The sequence below is a fragment of the Heptranchias perlo genome, chromosome 24 (genome assembly GCF_035084215.1).
Source record: "Heptranchias perlo isolate sHepPer1 chromosome 24, sHepPer1.hap1, whole genome shotgun sequence".
Classification (NCBI taxonomy): Eukaryota; Metazoa; Chordata; class Chondrichthyes; order Hexanchiformes; family Hexanchidae; genus Heptranchias; species Heptranchias perlo.
The window spans coordinates 40,648,640-40,669,755 of NC_090348.1; the positions used below are offsets into that span (position 1 = coordinate 40,648,640).

The 21,116-nt window shown below is 44.4% G+C and overlaps 1 protein-coding gene across 15 annotated transcripts in view; it reads left to right on the forward strand.

The window, feature by feature from the left end:
* Positions 1–21,116, forward strand: part of fbxo18 (F-box DNA helicase 1) — a 170,039-nt gene that overhangs the window by 21,786 nt on the left and 127,137 nt on the right. For all 15 annotated transcript variants that reach the window (XR_010967095.1, XR_010967092.1, XR_010967093.1 and 12 more), the window contains 7 exons: positions 2,899–2,996; positions 10,219–10,387; positions 12,711–12,930; positions 13,867–13,954; positions 16,938–17,024; positions 18,440–18,576; positions 20,261–20,360. Coding sequence is in view for 6 of the 15 variants with exons in the window: in XM_068005153.1 (XP_067861254.1) it covers positions 2,899–2,996; positions 10,219–10,387; positions 12,711–12,930; positions 13,867–13,954; positions 16,938–17,024; positions 18,440–18,576; positions 20,261–20,360 (899 nt within the window). In the remaining 9 variants the exon portion in view is untranslated. The remainder of the gene's footprint in view (positions 1–2,898; positions 2,997–10,218; positions 10,388–12,710; positions 12,931–13,866; positions 13,955–16,937; positions 17,025–18,439; positions 18,577–20,260; positions 20,361–21,116) is intronic.

Below are 21,116 nucleotides of genomic sequence, written 5' to 3' on the forward strand. Positions count from 1 at the left end.
ATATTCAAGGCTGAGATAGATAGATTTTTGGAATCGAGGGTTATGGGGATCAGGCGGGAAAGTGGAGTTGAGGTCGAAGATCAGTCATGATCTTATTGAATGACGGAGCAGGCCTGAGGGACCGGATGGCCTACGCCTGAAAGCATAACTAACTTTCGGAACTCTCCACATGGTGAGTTTGGGTTTTTTGACTGAAGATTGTTACCATTCCTGGACACCAATTACCCAGTCTTCTGCACTTGAGTTAAAATCAGTAACTATTCTGTACATTCCCAACGTAGCCCCTTGTGATAATCCATCTCTGGCCATTCCCTGACCCTCACTATGCTGTTCACATCACTATTTTTGTTGGACTAAATTGTCCGATCTCCAGTTTCGCCAAACATTTCACTCTCAGTGAAGATCATCATGCAGCCAATGGCTTGGACCCAGGTCCATCTTCCTTACCCTCTCCAGTCCTGATCATAAGCAGTCCACTGCCCTTCCCTATGTGAACACTGTAAACTCTAACAAAGTGCAGCAGAGTCTCCAGGAGCAGGTGGATGGTGGTACACAAGAGTGAGAGCACGGCAAAACAGGAGATTGCAAAAACCACTGAAGCTACACAGAAGACAGAGAAGAAAACTTTAAACAATTGGGAACCCACCAGTGACTGGACCTGGACTCCACCCACCTGTGAGCCCCAGATTGTGAGCCAGCTCGCCCTGGATTCTGATTGCCAGCAGATTAGCCTTGGCCTTCGACTCCCTGCCAGACCACCATTCTCAAACCTTCAGCGATTTAGTCATGGTTTATACAGAGTAGACAACAAGTCTGAGTCTACTTGTGACTGCAAGTGACCACCTCCCGTATTCCGCAGTCCATCCACTTTGTATTGCCTCTTTAAAAACTCTCTCACTTGAAAAGGATACTTTCCCCATCCATGATCTCATCCTGGGCTGATCAAAACCTTGCTTTTCCCCCCTCCCAGCTGAGGCACCTGGGCCCAGCTACACATTCACCGTATTCCCCACCTACACTGCCATTGCCATTGCTCCCATCTTGCCTTTCTCCAGCACTCTGTTCACCAGGCTCCTGAGCTCCAGCCTTCGCAACTCACCTAGAATTCTGCCACCCATAGCCTATCCTGTCCTGCTTCCTCTCATTCTTGCCCTCACTGACGTCCACTTGTTCCCCATTCCCCTATTGCATTTGTTTCAAAAATACTCATTTTTGATTACAAATCTGTTCATGGCCTGTCTCCACCATAACCTCTCCTTCAGCCACATATCCCAGCTTTCGTGAATCTGGACAACTCAATGTCCACTCTATCGCTGCTAACAAAGCCTTCATCCATCTGGCCCTGTTCTTTGAAATTCTCTTCCTAAACATCTCCCCAACGATTTAACAGCCTTCCTAGACCAATTTCTTCGAATTTGCCTTTGCCCACCTCTACTAATTCATCTTCCAGTTCCTGACTAGTTTCCCCCCTTTCTCTCTCCCCCCCCCCCCCCCCCGCCTCCTTCTATTATAAAGGAATTATACAAGTGTAAGTTGCAATTGACCGAGTGTGGCACCAAGGAGCCCTAGTAAAATTGAAGTCAATGGGAATCAAGGGAAAAACTCTCCAGTGGCTGGAGTCATGCCTAGCACAAAGGAAGATGGTCATGGTTGTTGGAGGCCAATCATCTCAGCCCCAGGGCATTGCTTCAGGAGTTCCTCAGGGCAGTGTCCTAGGCCCAACCATCTTCAGCTGCTTCATCAATGACCTTCCCTCCATCATAAGGGCAGAAATGGGGATGTTCGCTGATGATTGCACAGTGTTCAGTTACATTCGCAACCCCTCAAATAATGAAACAGTCCGTGCCCGCATGCAGCAAGACCTGGACAACATCCAGGCTTGGGCTCATAAGTGGCAAGTAACATTTGCGCCAGACAAATGCCAGGCAATGACCATCTCCAACAAGAGAGAGTCTAACCACCTCCCCTTGACATTCAATGGCATTACCATCGTCGAATCCCCCACCATCAACATCCTAGGTGTCACCATTGACCAGAAACTTAACTGGACCAGCCATATAAATACTGTGGCTACAAGAGCAGGTCAGAGGCTGGGTATTCTGCGGCGAGTGACTCACCTCCTGACTCCCCAAAACCTTTCCACCATCTACAAGGCACAAGTCAGGAGTGTGATGGAATACTCTCCACTTGCCTGGATGAGTGCAGCTCCAACAACACTCAAGAAGCTCGACACCATCCAGGACAAAGCCCACTTGATTGGCACCCCATCCACCACCCTAAACATTCACTCCCTTCACCACCGGCGCACAGTGGCTGCAGTGTGTACCATCCACAGGATGCACTGCAGCAACTCGCCAAGGCTTCTTTGACAGCACCTCCCAAACCCGCGACCTCTACCACCTAGGTGGACAATAGCAGCAGGTACATGGGAACAACACCACCTGCACGTTCCCCTCCAAGTCACACACCATCCTGACTTGGAAATATATCGGCGTTCCTTCATTGTCGCTGGGTCAAAATCCTGGAACTCCCTTCCTAACAGCACTGTGGGAGAACCTTCACCACGCGGACTGCAGCGGTTCAAGAAGGCGGCTCACCACCACCTTCTCAAGGGCAATTAGGGATGGGCAATAAATGCTGGCCTCGCCAGCGACGCCCACATCCCATGAACGAATAAAACAAAAAAATCGTTAATGTTATGGGCTTAAACACACATCCTATCGCTCCATTGCAGGACCTGGAACAGCCATGCGTTTATTAATAAGTTCAAACTTACTATTAGAATATATACAGTGTGTGGTTAAAAGCAAATACTACTTTGCATTTTACTTGACTTTTTCAGAAGTGAGTTACAGTAGATGGACATTATTGATCTATTTTCCTTTTTTTTAAAAAAAGGCTTGAGATGCTTGACATAAAACTGACTCCTGAGCAGCAGAACATACTGAACCATGAATCTGCCCCAGGACATGTGATTAGAATAATGGGATTTGCAGGTGAGTAAAAAAATAGGCAGAGTAATGGTTACAGTGCAAGGTAGGTAGCTAACATGAAAGGCTGGAACCCAGGAATTGTTAGGATCTGAAAAAGGCTAGCTCCGTTTGATTTGACCACACCTATCCACTTCCTCACAATTCCATTCTTCGCCTTGCTCCCTCTCTCTTCTTCCCTTCTTCCTTTTACCCCTTTTTTTCTCTCTCTCTCTCTCTCTCTCCCTCCTGCTCGCTCTCTTTTTCTCCTCCTCCCTCCTCCTGCTCGCTCTTTCTTTCCTCCCTCCTCCTGCTCGCTCTTTCTTTCCTCCCTCCTCCCGCTCGCTCTTTCTTTCCTCCCTCCTCCCGCTCGCTCTTTCTTTCCTCCCTCCTCCCGCTCGCTCGCTCTTTCCTCCCTCCTCCCGCTCGCTCGCTCTTTCCTCCCTCCTCCCGCTCGCTCTTTCTTTCCTCCCTTCTCCCGCTCGCTCTTTCTTTCCTCCCTCCTCCCGCTCGCTCTTTCTTTCCTCCCTCCTCCCGCTCGCTCGCTCTTTCTTTCCTCCCTCCTCCCGCTCGCTCTTTCTTTCCTCCCTCCTCCCGCTCGCTCTTTCTTTCCTCCCTCCTCCCGCTCGCTCTTTCTTTCCTCCCTCCTCACGCTCGCTCTTTCTTTCCTCCCTCCTCCCGCTCGCTCTTTCTTTCCTCCCTCCTCCCGCTCGCTCTTTCTTTCCTCCCTCCTCCCGCTCGCTCGCTCTTTCTTTCCTCCCTCCTCCCGCTCGCTCGCTCTTTCTTTCCTCCCTCCTCCCGCTCGCTCTTTCTTTCCTCCCTCCTCCCGCTCGCTCTTTCTTTCCTCCCTCCTCCCGCTCGCTCTTTCTTTCCTCCCTCCTCCCGCTCGCTCGCTCTTTCTTTCCTCCCTCCTCCCGCTCGCTCTTTCTTTCCTCCCTCCTCCCGCTCGCTCTTTCTTTCCTCCCTCCTCCCGCTCGCTCTTTCTTTCCTCCCTCCTCCCGCTCGCTCTTTCTTTCCTCCCTCCTCACGCTCGCTCTTTCTTTCCTCCCTCCTCCCGCTCGCTCTTTCTTTCCTCCCTCCTCCCGCTCGCTCTTTCTTTCCTCCCTCCTCCCGCTCGCTCGCTCTTTCTTTCCTCCCTCCTCCCGCTCGCTCTTTCTTTCCTCCCTCCTCCCGCTCGCTCTTTTTTTCCTCCCTCCTCCTGCTCGCTCTCTTTTTTCTTTTTCCTCCCTCCTCCTGCTCGCTCTCTTTTTCTTTTTCCTCCCTCCTCCTGCTCGCTCTCTTTTTTGTTCTTTTTCCTCCCTCCTCCTGCTCGCTCTCTTTTTCTTTTTCCTCTCTCCTCCTGCTCGCTCTCTTTTTCTTCCTCCTCCTGCTCGTGCGCTTTTTCTTTCTTCCTCCTCCTGCTCGCTCTTTTTTTCTTCCTCGTCCTCCTCCTGCTCGCTCTCTTTTTCTTCCTCCTCCCTCCTCCTGCTCGCGCGCTCTTTTTTTTTCCTCCTCCCCGCGCGCTCTTGTTTTTTCTTCCTCCTCCTGCTCGCGCGCTCTTTTTTTTCTTCCTCCTCCCCGCGCGCTCTTGTTTTTTCTTCCTCCTCCCCGCGCGCTCTTGTTTTCTCTTCCTCCTCCCCGCGCGCTCTTGTTTTCTCTTCCTCCTCCCCGCGCGCTCTTGTTTTCTCTTCCTCCTCCCCGCGCGCTCTTGTTTTCTCTTCCTCCTCCCCGCGCGCTCTTGTTTTCTCTTCCTCCTCCCCGCGCGCTCTTGTTTTTTCTTCCTCCTCCCTCCTCCTGCTCGCGCTCTTTTTTCTTCCTCAACCTGTCGATCCCTTCTAATTTTAGAAATCCCTTTTAAGTTAATTGGTGACAGCTGAAGCTTTACACCATTCCCAGGACCTCGTTGGGTGGAGCTGACTTGCTGCACTTTTTAAAAATGTGGTTTGATTTTTCTGATGTCTATTCATAGCTCCAGAAGGGGTTTGTGGTCCTCTTGATCTTGCTGTGCTATTTAATTGTTTGGCAATGCTTGCAGATATTTTAAAAAAGTTAACGGGAATACTTCTGAACAGCTGCCTCAGCTGTGATGAAGAAATATAATCCAATATCATCGCAATTATTACCAGGAAATAATAATATGTTAGAAAAAACATCAACCCCTCATTTTTGACTTAATTCATAGAATCATAGGTTATAGCACAGAAGGAGGCCATTTGGCCCATCAAGTCCGCGCCGGCTCTATGCAAGAGCAATCTAGCTAGTCCCACTGCCCCACTCTATCCCCATAGCCCTGCAAATTTTTTACTTTCAAATACTTATCCAGTTCCCTTTTGAAGGCCATGATTGAATCTGCCTCCACCACCCACTCTGGCAGTGCATTCCAGATCCTAACCACTCACTGTGTGTAAAAAAAAAGAAGTTTTTCCTCACGTCATCTTTGGTTCTTTTGCCAATCATCTTAAATCTATGTCCTCTGATTCTTGACCCTTCTGCCAATGGGAACAGTGTCTCTCTTATCTGCTCTGACTAGACCCTTCATGATTTTGAATACCTCTATCCAATCTCCTCTCAACCTTCTCTGTTCCAAGGAGAACACCAGCTTCTCCAGTCTATCCACGTAACTAAAGTCCCTCATCCCTGGAATCATTCTAGTAAATCTCTTCTGCATCCTCTCTAAGGCCTTCACATCTTTCCTAAAGTGCGGTGCCCGGAACTGGACGCAATATTCCAGTTTTGGTCGAACCAGTGTTTTATAAAGGTTCATCATGACTTCCTTACTTTTGTACTCTATGCCTCTATTTATAAAGCCTAGGATCCCGTATGCTTTTTTAACCGCTTTCTCAATTTGCCCTGCCACCTTCAAAGATTTGTGCACATATACCCCCAGATCTCTCTGTTCCTGTACCCCTTTTAGAGTTGTGCCCTCAAGTTTATATTGCCTCTCCTCATTTTTCCTACCGAAATATATCACTTCGCATTTTTCTGCGTTAAATTTCATCTGCCACGTGTCCGCCCATTTCACCAGCCTGTCTATATCCTCTTGATGTCTACCACTATCCTTCTCACTGTTCACTACACTTCCAAGTTTCGTGTCATCTGCAAATTTTGAAATTGTGCCCTTTACAGCCAAGTTGAAGTCATTAATATACATCAAGAAAAGCAGTGGTCCCAGCACTGACCCCTGGGGAACACCACTGTACACCTCCCTCCAGTCTGAAAAACAACCGTTTACCACTGCTCTGTGTTTCCTGCCCCTTAGCCAATTATGTTTTCCTGTCGCTACTGCCCCTTTATTCCATGTGTCGCAATCTTGATGGTAAGCCTACCATGCGGTACTTTATCAAACGCCTTTTGAAAGTCCATATACACCACATCAACTGCATTGCCCTCATCTACCCTCTCTGTTACCTCATCAAAAAACTCTACTAAGTTAGTTAAACACTATTTTCCTTTAACAAATCTGTGCTGGCTTTCCCTAATCAATCCACATTCGTCCAAGTGACTGACTGTTAATTCTGTCCCAGATTATCGTTTCTAAAAGTTTCCCCACCATCGAGGTTAAACTGACTGGCCTATAGTTGCTGGGTTTATCCTTACACCCTTTTTTGAACAAGGGTGTAACATTTTCAATTCTCCAGTTCTCTGGCACCACCCCTGTAACTAGGGATGTTTGGAAGATTATGGCCAGTACCTCCGCAATTTCCACCCTTACTTCCCTCAGCAACCTAGGATGCATCCCATCCAGACCGGGTGATTTATCTACTTTAAGTACAGCTAGTACCTCCTCTTTATCAATTTTTAGCCCATCCAATATCTCAACTATATCTTCCTTTACTGAGACTCTGGCAGCATCTTCTTCCTTGGTAAAGACAGATGCAAAGTACTCATTTAGTACCTCGGCCATGCCCTCTGACTCTATGAGTAGATCTCCTTTATGGTCCCGAATCGGCTCCACCCCTCCTCTTTCTACCCAATTATTATTTATATGCCTGTAGAAGACTTTTGGATTCCCTTTTATGTTGGTCGCCAGTCTATTCTCATAGTCTCTCTTTGCTCCTCTTACTTCCTTTCTCACTTCCTCTCCGAACTTTCTATATTCAGCCTGGTTTTCACTTGTGTTATCAACCTGACATCTGTCACACGCCCCTTTTTTCCGCTTCATCTTACTCTCTATCTCTTTTGTCATCCAGGGAGCTCTGGCTTTAGTTGCCCTACCTTTCTCCCTCGTGGGAATGTGCCTAGACTGTACCATCTCCTCCTTAAAGGCCGTCTACTGTTCAATCACAGTTTTGCCTGCCAATCTTTGATTCCAATTTACCCGTGCCAGATCTGTTCTCATCCCACTGAAATTGGCCCTCCAATCGAGTATTTTTACTTTAGAGTGGTCCGTGTCTTTTTCCATAGCTATTCTAAACCTTATGATACTATGATCGCTGCTCCCAAAATGCTCCCCCGTTGACACTTGCTCCACTTGGCCCGCCTCATTCCCAGAACCAAGTCCAGCAATGCTTCCTTCCTCTTTGGACCAGAAACGTACTGGTCAAGAAAGTTATCCTGAAAACATTTCAAAAATTCCTCCCTGTCTTTGCCCCTTATATTATTATCCCAGTCTCTATTAGGATAGTTGAAGTTGTCCCCCATTGTCACTACTCTGTAGCTTTTACACCTCTCTGTAATTTTCCTGCAAATTTGTTCCTCTATATCCTTCTCACTAGTTGGAGGCCTATAGAATGCACCCAGTAGTGTGATGGCACCTCTATTGTTCCTTAACTCTAGCCAAATAGATTCTGCCCTTGACCCTTCCAAGACATCCTCTCTCTCCAGCAGTGCAATATTCTCTTTAGTCAATAATGGCACCCCCCTTTCTTTTCCACTTCCTACGTATTGTAAGTGGCTTAAGTTATTTGATGCTTATAGCCTCTTCCAATTCTGAATACGGTTACTAAGGTCCTAAGCCCAATTCTGTCTTCACCTGATGTTCGTCCACAATCATCACTTGCCTAACCTTTATTTCGCAAAACTCCCATTATCATAAACTTGGTTTGTTGCCAGGAGAGAGAATGCAGGGGAAAATTTGTAAGCAATTTTGTATGTCTCCTGGTGACTGGGTGTCAAGGTGAGACCTGTAAAGGGGCAGTTGGGGGGAGGGCCTTTTGTTTGGCCAAATGTCCTTTCCTCCCATGGCTCAAAAGCAATGAAGCATCAACCTGGGGTCAACTGCTGAATACTTTGGGCCAGTTGACGTTCTTCAGTAACTCTTCTAAATAGCCATTCTTCATCTATGAACCAGGACAGTGAATGTTGGCGGCCTATTTGATTGCAAGGATAACCCAATCCTATCCTTAGGCCTCATCCATCTTTATGTACTTCCAGCAGGGGCTGTGAGATTCCTGGCTGATTTTTAGCTTTCTTGTCCCTCCTCCATCTTGGTCCAGAGATGCTGAGAACAACTAATTTTGTTCCTTCTGCGTTCTGACTTAAGATCAGTCAATTCATCACAGATCAGGTATTGAACCTGGTACAATCCCTGTCATGCACAGTACATGATTGATGAGGCCTGTGATCATGTTTTGGGACTTGCTGATCATTTTTTTTTACAGGATTTGGAGAAAAAAAATGTTGTTAAATGTTGCAGGGGTTAAAGCAAATTGTATTCACACAAATTTTAAAAAAGGCCCAGAAAGGTTAGGTGATTTAAAATGTTAATGAGCTAAGTTCATAAGAACATAAGAAATAGGAGCCCCTCGAGCCTGCTCCACCATTCAGTAAGATCATGGCTGATCTCCTACCTTAACTTCTTTCCCGCCCTATCCCCATATCCCTTGATTCCCTTGATGTCCAAAAATCTATCAATCTCAGTCTTGAATATACTCAATGACTGAGAATCCCAGCCCTCTGGGGTAGAGAATTCCAAAGATTCACAACCCTCTGAGTGAAGAATGTTTTCCTCATCTCTGTCCTAAATGGCCAACCTCTTATCTTGAGAGTGTGACCCCTAGTTCTAGACTCTCCAGCCAGGGGAAACAGCCTTTTAGCATCTACCCTGTCAAGCCCTATAAGAATCTTATATGTTTCAATGAGATCACCTTTTATGCTTCTAAACTCTAGAGTGTATGGGCCCATTCTACTCAATTTTTCCTCATAGACAACCCTCTCATGCCAGGAATCAATCTAGTGAACTTTCGTTGCACCGTCTCTAAAGCAAGTATACCCTTCCTTAGGTAAGGAGACCAAAACTGTACACAGTATTGCAGCAAGACCTCCTTGCTCTTGCACTCCAACCCACTTGCAATAAAGGCTAAAATACCATTTGTCTTCCTAATTGCATGTTAACTTTCTGTGATTCGTGTACAAGGGCACCCAAATCCCTCTGACTACCAACATTTCTTAGTCTCTCACCTTTTTAAACAATATTCTGCTTTTCCATTCTTACCAAAGTGGATAATTTCACATTTCCCCTCATTATACTCCATCTGCCATCTTCTCGCCCAGCCACTTGACCTGTCTATATCCCTTTGCAGCCTCTTTACGTTCTCCTCACAGCTTACTTTCCCACCTAGCTTTGTATCGTCAGCAAACTTGGATACATTATACTCGGTCCCCTCATCTAAGTCATTGATATGTATTGTAAACAGCTGAGGCCCAAGCACCGATCCTTGCGGCACCCCACTAGTTATATCCCGCCAACCCCGAAAATGACCCGTTTATTCTTGCTCTCTGTTTTCCGTCCATTATCCACTTCTCAATCCATGCTGATATATTACACCCCAATCCCATGAGCCCTAATCTTGTGTAACAACCTCTTGTGTGGCACCTTATCGAATGCCTTTTGCAAATCTAAATAATGCACATCTACTGATGTTGTTTCCCCCGTATACGATAAATAATCAATTCATTAGCCTGTCTTGGCGATCCATCTGTGCTGTGCATATTTGGTCAGTGTAGAAGTTTTAAGTGTAAATATTAAGCTGTCGGTTCAGCTGATTAAGGCAGTGAATAGCCAAGCCACATAGAACAAGAAGCTGCCAAGAAGTTGGAGAATGAAAACTGCAAAGGACGAGAGACGGAGTGAAGAACACACTGACCTAACTCACAAGCAGCTAAGTTACTTTGTTTAGTTCTTTAAAGCTGGAACATTACTCATTGTCAAGTGCAACTTTCCAACCCCAGTCTGACCAAATGGAAATGTTCACCTTTTCAACATGGGTAGGGTGCTCACAATCTGCCTCTTGTTGTTTTAACAATGTTATTAATTCTCCTCCTACCCAAGGTACAGGCAAAACTTCTACACTGATCAAGTATGCACAGAGCAGACCTCGCCTCCGATTCCTGTACACCATTTCCAGTAAGCCTGTTCCAGTGGAGATTAGTCGCATTTTTCCCCCAAATGTGGAGTGTACGACCATGCATGCAATGGCCTATCAGTGTATAGGCTACAAGTAAGTAAGAAATGAAGTGGAGATAATTAAACCACTTGTGGTTTTTTTGTGTGTGTGTACATATTGAGCTAGTGCGACCATCTGAAAGTCGGCCATGAAAGACTCCCTTAGTTCTCCACCCCTTCCAGTGAGGGACTTGGCTTCTGTTCACACTTCCTCCAACAGAATGGTTCAGATTGAGAATTAAAAGGTCGGTGGAGTCAAATCACTGGCCCCATTCGGTAAATGCTCTGCATTGGTACTCCAAGGTGTCATATCAATAGATACCAAATACACAATGGTGGAGTTTTAATTGTATCCTTTAAAGGTGCAATCCTTCATTACTAACTCCTTCCAAACACTGCAATTGGTATTTGTAATGGCTTAAGCAGATTTCACGAGTAACTCTTACTATGTCAACTATTGGATTTTGTAACAAAAGGTCAACAAAAGTAGCAGAGTTTTCAGTAATGTTGCAGATTGGGGGAGATGCCTTGTGTGGTATAATCACAGCTGATCTACTGCTCAGATTGTGCCCGGTGAAGAAGAGCAAGCAATTCTCCTGGTGTCTTGGCCAACATTCATCCCTCAATCAACGCCAGCAGAACAGATTAACTAATTTAATTGTTGTTTGTGGACCCTTGCTTTGTACAAATTGACTGCTGTGTTTGCCTACCTGGCAACAATTACACAATTGGAAAGTAATTCATTGATTGTGAAGTGCTGTGGGATGACATGAAAGGCATTATATAATTGCAAGTCTTTCCTCCTTTTTCTTTTCGTACCTGCTGAGGATTGTGTAACTTCAGTGGATGTGGGAGAGCTGATCCTGTGATTTTCCTTCCATATACACCGTCCTCCATGTAGACATACCCGGTTGATGACATGGGGTCCACAGTCATGTCTGCAAACCAGTTGTCTATAGTTGAAACATGAGAGCAAAAAAACAAATCTTTCACTAAAATTGTAAGTCAAACAGCAGCCAACACCTGAGGCTTTTGTCCATGAGAGAAGCACGACTGTGATTTTAATGAACGTTTAATTGAACCAGGTAATTAAGAATGGAATTGGCTTTCAGGACTAGGATGTTGTCAGTGTAGGATGACTATACTGTGCTGGGTTAGAATCTGGCCCTTTCACCTCTATGACCCACATTTAGCTCCAGAATGATGGGATGTAAATCTCCTCTTTCAGCTGGGTGTAGGAGTCCTGAGTAATGTGAGTTTGAGCAGTTTCAACCCAATTTGTGAGCACAGAACTGCTCATAACTGTCTAAAATGCAAAGGGAAAAAAGTGTCAACGTGGCTGATTTGGTAGCACTCTTGCCTTTGAGCCTGAAAATTATAGGTTCAAGCCCCATTATGGACTTGAGCACACAGTCTACACTCTCTCTCACGGTGCAGTATTGCGGGAGTACTGCATTACTGGAGGTGGCATCTTTCAGATGAGATGTTAAAACTTGCTGAAATGAATGTAACATGTCTCATGGTACTATTCAAAGAAGAGCAAGGTGTTCTCTTGGTGTTCTGCCCAACACTCCCCTCCCCCTCCAACCATTACCACTAAAAGAGGTTAGCTGGTTGTCCATTCATTTGCCAATGGCAATTGCACCACATCTCAAAGTGCTTTACAACCAATGGATTGATGAGGTGCTATCTAAATGCAAGTTCTCTTCTAAATAAGAGCTTGGAGAGGCCACAAAGATTGCTGGTGTGGGAGATGGTTGGGGTTTGATATGAAAACAGGACCCTGGTGCAGTAGGGGGTGATCTTCTAAGTCAAGGGGTTTCAGGCACATTGTTGGGTTGGTGCAGAGGGACCTTTAACTTGCATCACACCATACCTGAACTGGGAATGCTCGATTATGAAACCGGGTACCAAAATGGGAAAGCCTATTCCTCCACACAAAAAAAGACCTCCCAGTTTTTCATTTACTTAATGTTGGTCACGGCGTTCCTCGGCTGTTGTTGCTGCTGATCACTAGCCGGTGACTCCTGTTGGAAGATGCATGTATGTGGGCATTGGGTGAGAACGGGATCAGGTTTGGTTGTGCACACCCTGAATGACTTGCCGATGCTCACTGTCTACACTTACACGTGAAGAATGGCACTTTGGTGAAGTACTGGCAGATGATGGTGCTTTGAAACTGTAGCTCAAAAGTGTCACTATCTTCAGGAGAGAAGACAAAAGAGGGTCGAAGTTTTTGTTTTATTATTTTTTTCATAAAATTCTGATGACCCAAAGGTGTTTTATTACAGTTGCATCAACAGATAATTGATATGTATACAATTTTTGCAATGCCTTCATAGTTTTAAAAAAAACTGATTTATGAATTTTCCCACTAGATACCAGCGCAAGAAGAAACTAACGATTTATGGTCTGAAACCATTCGCTATCTTTAGACTTCCTGAAGGACGTGGCAGCTTTTTTAGAGCGAACTTGATCTCCCAGAGCCTCTGCACATTCTTCTCCTCCATGGATGAGACTATCACTGCAGCTCATGTACCTGAACACTATAGGAACACATATGGAAATACCAGGCCTATGGAATATCAAGAGAAACTAGTGAGTCTACAGGTTTAAATGACGAATTGCATCCAGGATAATATTTCTTTATCCTGCTCCAGTTGTTTCCCCATCTGTCCTGAAGGTGCAGAATCTTGCTAGGGTTACATGATTACATGGATGTTAGATCCCCCTCTGGTGCCTCACCCAAGTGGCCATTTGCAGGGCAACTAGAGATGGACAATAAATGCAACCTTGCCAGCATCGCCCACATCCCGAGAACAAATTTTTAAAAAATTCACAGCCGAGTCCAATCCTGTCCTTGCCCAACATCCATCCATTTTCAGGGCACCCAGCTGATTTATTTGTTTCCCCCCCCCCCCCCCTCTCTAGCCCATGGGTGCCAAAGTCAATTCTAGCTCCAGTAGTGCTAGCTGAGAAAAGCTAGCTCAGCACAGACTGGGGATTGATCCAAAGAGTTTCCTTACAGTGGACAGTGCTTTTATAAACTGAACCGCAGGAAAGCTCCTGCATTCAAGATTTGTGGGATAAGGTGAATTCTTACAAATTTGAACCTGTTACTTTTGAAAGAAGAGAGATTCCATTGTTTTATATTTACGTCTACCGGCTTTAAATATTTTGGAAGTTCTCTATTCTGTCAGCATGTAGGAACGGAATCAGTAAATCAGCTGGACCTTTTCCAAGGGCTCTTGGCACTCAGGAGGTAGTGAAAAACTTCCTCTGTAGATTCTCCACACCTCCATGTGTCAAAGACAATTTTATCATCACCAATCTGCCGCATGCTGCTCAAGCATGAAATGTTTTTCTCATCAAACATGCATTTCGATGTGACGAGAAAGCCCTCTCTTAGTTCGTTGTTGTGAAATTCGTGGTAGGGAGCTATCCTGAACTATAGTGAGAGATTCGATTCATTCCTTCATCACTTTTTTTTTAACTTCCTGGAATTAATGATGACGATTGTGGTCTTTGTTTCAGAAACTTGTTGAAGATGCAAAGAGGATTTGGAGAAAGATGGTGGATCTTGGTGAAACTAAGGAGACTGGTTACTTCATGACTCACGATGGTAAAGTTAGTTATAGTTTCTTGGTGCATTCATTTTTCCAGTAATATTTAAGCAGAGAGGAGTTTCACCATTTCCTTCCCCCCGGATTGCACTAGTCTCTCTAATAGATGTCAGGATCGAAGTTTGCAACTGCCAGAGATAATGTACAGCTGAGACTTTGTTGATGTTTTTAGCTTCTAGTTTAAAGTTGCACTTGTTTTTATACATTTCTTGCTTCCTTTTCCTTTGGCTCTTCTTCCTACCCCTCTCGCTCGCCAAAGAAAACAAAGTGTCATTCTGAATGATTTCAGTCATGCCTTTTTTTAAATTCCTTTCCAGACCTAGGTACCTAAACCATCCATAAACTGGTTAAATTTGCTGCAGAGAGAGCAGTAGAGTTGGAGGATGCCACAAAAGATTAGTAAAAAGAATGTAGAAAGAGTTATGAGAACATAAGAACATAAGAAATAGGAGCAGGAGTAGGCCATTGGGCCCCTCAAGCCTGCTCTGCCATTCAATGAGATCATGGCTGATCTTCTACCTCAACTCCACTTTCCCGCCCTATCCCCATATCCTTTGATTCATTTAGTGTCCAAAAATCTATCAATCTCAGTCTTGAATCTACTCAATGACTGAGCATCCACAGCCCCCTGGGGTAGAGAATTCCAAAGATTCACAACCCTCTGAGTGAAGAAATTTTTCCTCATCTCGGTCCTAATTGGACGACCTATTATCTTGAGACTATGCCCCCTAGTTCTAGATTCTCTAGCCAGGGGAAACGGCCTCTCAGCATCTACCCTGTCAAGCCCTCTTAAGAATTTTATATGTTTCAATGAGATCCCCTCTCATTCTTCTAAACTCCAGAGAATATCGGTCTAGTCTACTCCATCTCTCCTCATAGGACAACCCTCTCATCCCAGGAATCAATTTAGTGAACCTTTGTTGCACCCCCTCTAAGGCAAGTATATCCTTCCTTAGGTAAGGAGACCAAAACTGTACACAGTATTTCAGTTGTGGTCTCACCAAAGCCCTCTATAATTGTAGCAAGACTTCCTTATTCTTATACTCCAACCCCCTTGCAATAATGTCCAACATACCATTTACTTTCCTAATTGCTTGCTGTACCTGCATGTTAACTTTCTGAGATTTGTGTATAAGAACATCCAAATCCCTCTGAATACCAACATTTACTGGTCTCTCACCTTTTAAAACATATTTTGCTTTTCTATTCTTCCTACCAAAGTGGATAATTCCACATTTCCCCACATTATTCTCCATCTGCCACCTTTTTGCCCACTTGCTTAACCTGTCCATATCCCTTTGCAGCCTCTTTGCGTCTTCCTCAAAGCTTACTTTCCCACCTAGCTTTGTATCGTCAGCAAACTTGGATACATTATATTCGGTCCCCTCATCTAAGTCATTGATATATATTGTAAACAGCTGAGGCCCAAGCACTGATCCTTGTGGTACCCCACTAGGTACAAACTGCCAACCCGAAAATGACCCATTTATTCCTACTCTCTGTTTTCTGTCTGTCAACCAATCCTCAATCCACGCTAGTACATTGCCCCCAATCCCATGAGCTCTGATCTTGTGTAACAACCTCTTGTGTGGCACCTTATTGAATTATTTTTGAAAATCCAAATGTACTACATCCACTGGTTCCCCCTTATCTACCCTGCTAGTTACACCCTCAAAAAACTTTAATAGATTTGACACAATTTCCCTTTCATAAAACCATGTTGACTCTGACTAATCATATTATGATTTTCTAAGCACCCAGTTACCACGTACCTAATAATAGATTCTAGCACTTTCCCTCCTACAGATGTCAGGTTAACTGGTCTATAGTTCTCTGTTTTCTCTCCCCCTCCTTTCTTGAATAGCAGGGTTACATTTCCTACCTTCCAATCCATTATATAAATCATAGAAAGTTTACAGCACGGAAGGAGGCCATTCAGCCCATCAAGTCCGTGCTGGCTCTATGCAAGAGCAATCCAGCTAGTCCCACTCCCCCACCCTTTCTCTGTAGCCCTGCAAATTTTTTCCTTTCAAGTACTTATCCAGTTCTCCTTTGAAGGCCATGATTGAATCTGCCTCCACCACCCCCTCGAGCAGTGCATTCCAGATGCTAACCTCTCGCTGTGTAAAAAAAGCTTTTCCTCATGTCATCTTTTGGTTCTTTTGCCAATCACCTTAAATCTATGCCCTCTGGCCCTTGACCCTTCCGCCAATGGGAACAGTTTCTCTCTATCTACTCTGTCTAGACCCTTCATGATTTTGAATACCTCTATCAAATCTCCTCGCAACCATCTCTGTTCCAAGGAGAACAAACCCAGCTTCTCCAGCCTATCCACGTAACTAAAGTCCCTCATCCCTGGAATCATTCCAGTAAATCTCTAATGCACCCTCTCTAAGGCCTTCACATCTTTCCTGGAGTGAATATAAGATAAGTTAAATTTGCCACTATTAAATGTAAAATACTTTGGTCAAAAAGTGTGAGAGAGGAGTATTAGATGAAAGGGAACAAAAATAGCAACAGACGACTTGGAAAATGACCTGGGGACAATAGTTACTTCCTGTGTCCAGATAATGTGGTGAAGCAAATAATAAAAGCCAGTTGAGCACTATAGAATATAAGCAGAGCAGTAGAATACTACTGTACAGAAGTTGTGCTAAGGCTTCACAATGCACTGGCCCAGACTACAGTTCAGTTTTGGTCACTGACCCATAAAAAAGATATACTTGTGTTGGAAAGGGAATAGAGAAGAGCAACAAGACTGAGCCCAGTGTAAAGGGGATGAGCTCGGAGGAAGGACTAGAATAGCATAAGCTTTGCAGTCTGGAACGATGGTGTCCTGTGGTGTAACACATAATTTTCCATAACCAAAGATAGTGTTTAAACTTTACTGAATTTGATTTCTTTTTGGAGCAAAACTGTTTCTGTAACACTGCAGGTCCACTTATTGCATGCCGGATTTAATATTTTGTGTTTTTTTTTAAGGGTACCTGAAGCTTTGGCAGCTCGGCAAACCTAGTCTGTCACAATTTGATGTCATCCTTTTAGACGAAGCTGAAGATTGTAGCCCAGGTAGGCTAGTTACACTGTGTTCTTCACTCACTGGGAGAGAGAAGTTCAAACACTAAATAGGTTTGAAATGCAAACCCAGTAATTATTTAAGCGTTCCATCACAGTTATTTCCATTGTAAAAGACTTGAGGTGGGAAGACATATATGAACCTGGAAGGGAAATTAAATTCCACTCCAGTTCATTGTGTTCCAAATGGGTTCTCTACAGTTTACAATGTACAAGGCCAGTGATGGCTATCATGGTTATAGTGGCACTGCCTGCAGTAATTTGTGGACCCCTCACTGAGCTTGGAGGGGGGGGGTCATTGGGGCTGTTGCTCACCTCCAGTGGTGGCTGCCAATGTTGGTCCAGATGGACTTGCTCAGGTTCCAGGTGGTAGATATTACCAAGAGCACTGACCTGTGGCATTTTGGTGCGGTAAGCTACTTGGGGTGCTGTGTTTCATGTGAGATTTTTTGTTAACCTATGTGCAATGACATTCTGTGAGCACTTAGAAATGAGCCATAAAACCATTACTTACTTGAAGCAAAAAAAAAAGCTTTATCACCAGTTGGGCTCCATGGGAACAGAGCTGCCAGCAGTTCTGACCACTGTAGAGCTGATCCATGAGTAAATTACTGAAACGATCCTTTTCTAAATGGAGTTCAGCTTTACTGAACAACTTTATGTCTGGGTCAGGAACATGAGCCTTTAGAAACGTCCCCTACTGGAACATGGGATGGGGGTGAGGTTAGTAAATAGCATTTTCCTCCTCTCTGGACTAAAGAGAATAACATTAGCCATGATTCCTGCTTCTGATTTGCTACACTGCGATTCCTACAGGGAAGTATACAAATGTAGATATGGTGGGACAGGATCAGGCTTGACCTCTGATGACCCGCTCCAATTGAAAAACCCGCTGATGCTCAGTGTCTGTTCTTACACTTGAAGAGTGATCACTTGGGCAAAGTAACTGGCCCCAGCAGAACTGCACCCCAGCAAGAGTGAGTGCCTTCAGGAGAGGAGGGGAGAACATTTGTGGATGGAAAGAAAACAAATGTCACCTTTCATCTGGGAAATGTTTTAGACTCTGCTTGTTGTCTTACTTTTGTGGCCAGGCTGAGATTAGGAACTCCCTCCATGAAAGTTCATTGCCTGTTAACCATCCTGTTATTTGCCCTGTTGTTGGACCACAGCGCTCTGCTGCCTTGAGTTTCAAACGTAATGTCACGTTTATTTGATTACCTAATAACACCAATAGACTAGTGGTATCTTCCAAAACATTTACTACTACAGACCATGCAGTTCATGAGTTCACACAGCTGATCAGTGTCCTCGTTGTTTACAGTAAAAGTTGTACCAAAGCTATTGCAATTGTTTTCCGATAATTAAGCTCTCTCGTATCCCCTCTTTACCCTCTTATTGTGATTATCCAGCAATCATGGACATTGTACTCTCGCAGAAATGTGAGAAGATTCTTGTGGGAGATCCACATCAGCAGATCCAAAGCTTCAAGGGATCTATTGACGCTCTGTTTGAAGCCCACCGTCCCCACCTGTTTAGTCTGACACAGGTAAGGATTCACTTTCAATAGTCAGTTCTTTGAAGTGTCTCCACGATACTTTTTTTGGACCACAAAGAGAAACATGACTGGCCCGGCAGTAAAGCATTGATTAACCACTCCTAGACATGTTTATAGGCACCACACCTCAATAACACACTGGCCAGTGACAATCTCTTAAGGACTGTATCAGCTGCTATGCAAAAGATCAATGTTAAGTCGAACGAGAATTAATAAGTTGCTAAGTTATCCTTAAGCCTCTGAAATTGGGGGAAAAATATTGAGAAGAATTTTAATATCAGAGACTGACGAGTTCAGCAGATGCCCACGAGATGGTGGTGGATCACCAGATGCTTTAACATGCTGAGATTAGTAACCGGGGTTACCACCCTGGTATTGAACTATACAGTCTGGCTTTTGAATGGTCTGTTCAGAAATACCTAAGCAGTGAACCAGACACCAAAAGTCTGTTTTTAAAACATCCACTTTTCCCATCGTCACTTCTATGTTTCACGGTATGGAATTGTTAATTATTGAGGTTATTAAAGATTTTTGGTCAGTCGTCATCAGCAGCAAAACAAATATCAAAAATCTGGCCGTGATCCCATCTGTTGTTGACTTGGCAGTAATGGTAACCAGTCATACACGTTTTTATTGGAGGGAGAGCAGAAAACTTTTATGGCTATTTTGCTGCTGATTTTAGAACTGTTTTTTGTGCTCATCAATGTGAGGGATGTTGGTGCTGGGGATTGGAACATTTTCCCATTTTAGGGACCCATCGCCAGCCTTAAACACTTCCGAGTTGGGTATTGTGAGGTTAGATGCGGAGTATCAAGCTTTACCTCTCTGCTACCATCTTAGACTCACTCCTCAACCGCTGATGTGATGCCTGATTACCTGTACGACATTGTCACGGATGAGTCAGAACTTCCTTCAATTAAACACTGGCAAGATTGAAACCATCCTGTTCAGTTCTTGATAGAAGCTCCACTCAACACCCCCCCCCCCCCCACCCCGAATCCCATCTTCCTGCGCCATTAAACCTTCGAGACTCACCTCTCTAGTACACTAATTCATACAAATAGCATCAAACTGCATTTTGAAGGCCATTATTGTCTTTGACCCTACTTGCTTCCCTTGTAGATTATTTCAAATGTTTAGTACGCTTTGAGTGATACGTTTTTCACTAAATCACATTCATGTCCTCTGGTTCTACATGATGTAATATTCTGTATTTATCATATTTATATCATTTAATACTTTATGCAACCTCAATGAAGTCTCTCATTAGCCTTCTGTCTGGAGACTGCAGTCCTTAAGCTTCTCTGATCTTTCCTTATAATTAATTCCCTTTACGCTTGGGATCATTCTTGTTTGTCTTTGAACCCCATCCAATGCATGTGTGTCCTGTTTGGACCAAAAACTGTCAACAACAGCCAGTAATTTTTCAGCTCCACCACAGGTTAAATGAGGGCCAACATGCCTTCTGATTGTTTGAGGTAGGTTGCAGCCTTTGGTCACGTGTATTTGACACAGAGTAGTGTGGAGGTGTGGCCGTTGGCCTTTTTGTATCAAAGTTATGTTGCTTGCAGTATTGCAAACGGGGAACATGATTTCGTACCATGCCTGCCTTGCTACTTGATTGCAATGTTCTATCGTACGATCTGTTCATTAGGATTTCTTTCTGTACTTGCAGAGTTTCCGATTTGGACCTGAGATTGCGTATATTGCAGCAACAATATTGGACGTGTGCAAACATGTCAAAGACAAGACCTTGGTTGGTGGAAACCAAGATGGTAAATGGACACGGACACTTTTTATTTTGTGTGTGTGCGTGTGTTCTTATTTTGTGTGTGCGTGTGTGTATGTAAAGGTAGGGGGATGAATTGTAAGGGGGAGGAGGAAGAGGATTGTGAGATCCCTAAATTTAATGAAAGCAGATTGCTGTTCACCTGCTGGCATCTCTCACATTCTCATTGGTGCCCTGTTTTATGTTTTAGAATTGCTGGCTACAATTTTCCGATCCTTTGACAAGTATAGTGACAGTGTATCGTGGGTTGAATTTCCCATTCACAATACAGTATAAAATCAGGGATGCGCAAGAGAGCAAAATTGGAGGAGCGCAGAGATCTCGGAGGGCTGGAGGAGGTTACAGACATAGGGAGGGGCGAGGTCACGGAGGGATTTGTAAACACGGATGTGAATTTTAAAAGCGAGGCGTTGCCGGACCGGGAGCCAATGTAGCTCTTATAACTATTATTAATAATAATTACATGTATACTTAGGGTCACATTTACGGTCAAAAGTACCGGAGAATTCACCGCATCAAAGGTTTCGAGCTTGTGGGGAACAGTTGGCCAAGCCTTGTCGAATTCTGAAATATCTATTCCAATACCCCTCTTTTTATGCCTTTCTTTCACTCTGGCTACATGAGAAGCCGCATGTTTCAAAATATTACCTCATCCAAATAGTTCAGTTTTAAGAAGAATGACTCCCCAAGCCTTCATGTTGACTGAATTGTCAATCAAGTCATTCAATTGAAGACAGTTACA